This window comes from Charadrius vociferus, unplaced genomic scaffold (genome assembly GCF_000708025.1).
Source record: "Charadrius vociferus isolate BGI_N301 unplaced genomic scaffold, ASM70802v2 scaffold136, whole genome shotgun sequence".
NCBI lineage: Eukaryota > Metazoa > Chordata > Aves > Charadriiformes > Charadriidae > Charadrius > Charadrius vociferus.
This window is the reverse complement of record NW_009648960.1, coordinates 768,277-769,873: the sequence shown is the minus strand read 5'-3', so window position 1 is coordinate 769,873 and position 1,597 is coordinate 768,277. Positions and strand designations below refer to the sequence as shown.

At 44.1% G+C, this 1,597-nt stretch overlaps 1 protein-coding gene across 1 annotated transcript; it reads right to left on the bottom strand.

The window, feature by feature from the left end:
- Nucleotides 1–296: 296 nt before the first annotated feature.
- ACKR3 (atypical chemokine receptor 3) lies at nt 297–1,391 on the bottom strand. The gene is made up of 2 exons (XM_009887585.1): nt 1,084–1,391; nt 297–987 (listed from the first exon to the last, which is right to left on the bottom strand). Exons 1-2 carry the CDS (start codon nt 1,389–1,391, stop codon nt 297–299), a joined length of 999 nt encoding a protein of 332 aa, XP_009885887.1.
- Nucleotides 1,392–1,597: the final 206 nt, after the last annotated feature.

Below are 1,597 nucleotides of genomic sequence, written 5' to 3'. Positions count from 1 at the left end.
TGTCTGCTAGAAAGTCATTTCCGTTTGCATAGCATTGTCAAGAAGTCCAGACTGGGCTAGGAGGAGATCAAACAAAACACAGCAACAAAAGGCTTAATTTTGGTACCACTTCCATTTTGCACCTGATTCTACTCTTAAATTACAGTTTGCTATTTCTTTTTTGTAGGCTTGAATTCATGCCCCGTTCATAAGAAGCACAGGGAAAGGAGGGGTAAAAAAAAAAAAAAAAACACAACACACCAACACACAAAAAACAAAGGTCAGAGAGTCAGGAAGGTTTCTTTATGGGGTTGCAGTTATTTGGCATTTTGCTCCAGAGCAGAGTATTCTGCTTCTGACACTCTGGAAGCATCGATAAGTTTAGTGAGACCAGTTTTGGCAGAGTACTTGAAAATAAAGGCCTTCATGAGCTCATATCTGTAGTTGCGGTTAATGAAGCTGTACAGAATGGGGTTGACGCAGCAATGGACTAGAGAGAAACACTGAGTGATGTGAAGAGTAGCATATAAAAAGTTCTCCATCTGACAACTGAAAGGTATGAAATGAAGGCTATAGAAGATGTCAAGCAGGACAGCTACATGGTAGGGTAGCCAGCAGACGAGAAACACAACAACGTAGGAGAAAATGATCTTCCCATTGCTTTTCCTCTCTTGGTCACTGGAGGAGGAGATGGTCTTCGCAAGGAGGAAATAAAAGAGAGCAATGATTGGAAAAGGGATAAGAAAGCCCAGCACGACAGAGATAAGCTCCATGCCAATCAACCACTCTTTGAAACTCTCCTCTGGATAGACGGGACGGCAATAGGTTTCATTGTTGGAAGAGACCGTCTTGAGATAATAGGTGTCTGGGAGAGATGCAGAGAAGGCAAGAAGCCACACTAAGATGCAGATGCAGCGACGGATTATCTTCTTCTTGCGATTGCTGGAATTGGTGAAATAGGCAACTGAGAGGTAGCGGTCCACACTCATGCATGCCAGAAAGAAGATGCTGCCATACAAGTTGATGGAAAATATAAGGTGAGTTATCTTGCACGTGATTTCTCCCATGTGCCACTGGTTATGCTGGACAAGGGAGACGACCCACACGGGAAGGGTGATAACAACACACAGATCGGCAATAGCCAAATTAAAGATGTAGAGGTGGGTTTCATAGCCAGTCATTTTGGCTTGGAGGTTGACCCACACAACAACGGAGTTGGCCACCAGCCCTATGACGAAGATGAAGATGTAGAAGAAGGACAGGGTGTATAGCAGGGCACTTTTGTTGAGCGTGCCAGGGCATGTTGTCGCATCAACTGTGATGCAGTCACCGTTGTTGCACGTCCAGTTGATCTCCGTCAAGTTGGCTGTTTCCAGAAAATCGAGGATGGAAGTCAAATCAAGTGCACTCATGTTCGCTCCGTTTGGAGTTCAAGTGACCTATAGGGAAAATAGAATCAACAGAAACAACCTAAGTTAACAGAGATATTTCTGCTGCGACCTTCACACCACAAAGCACGTGCAGGAGGACATGCTGTTTTAGTAACATCCTACTCTTGTAAGGCACTTTCCAGTAAAGAGAACCGTGGAGTAAAACAATCAAAACAGACACATAGCAA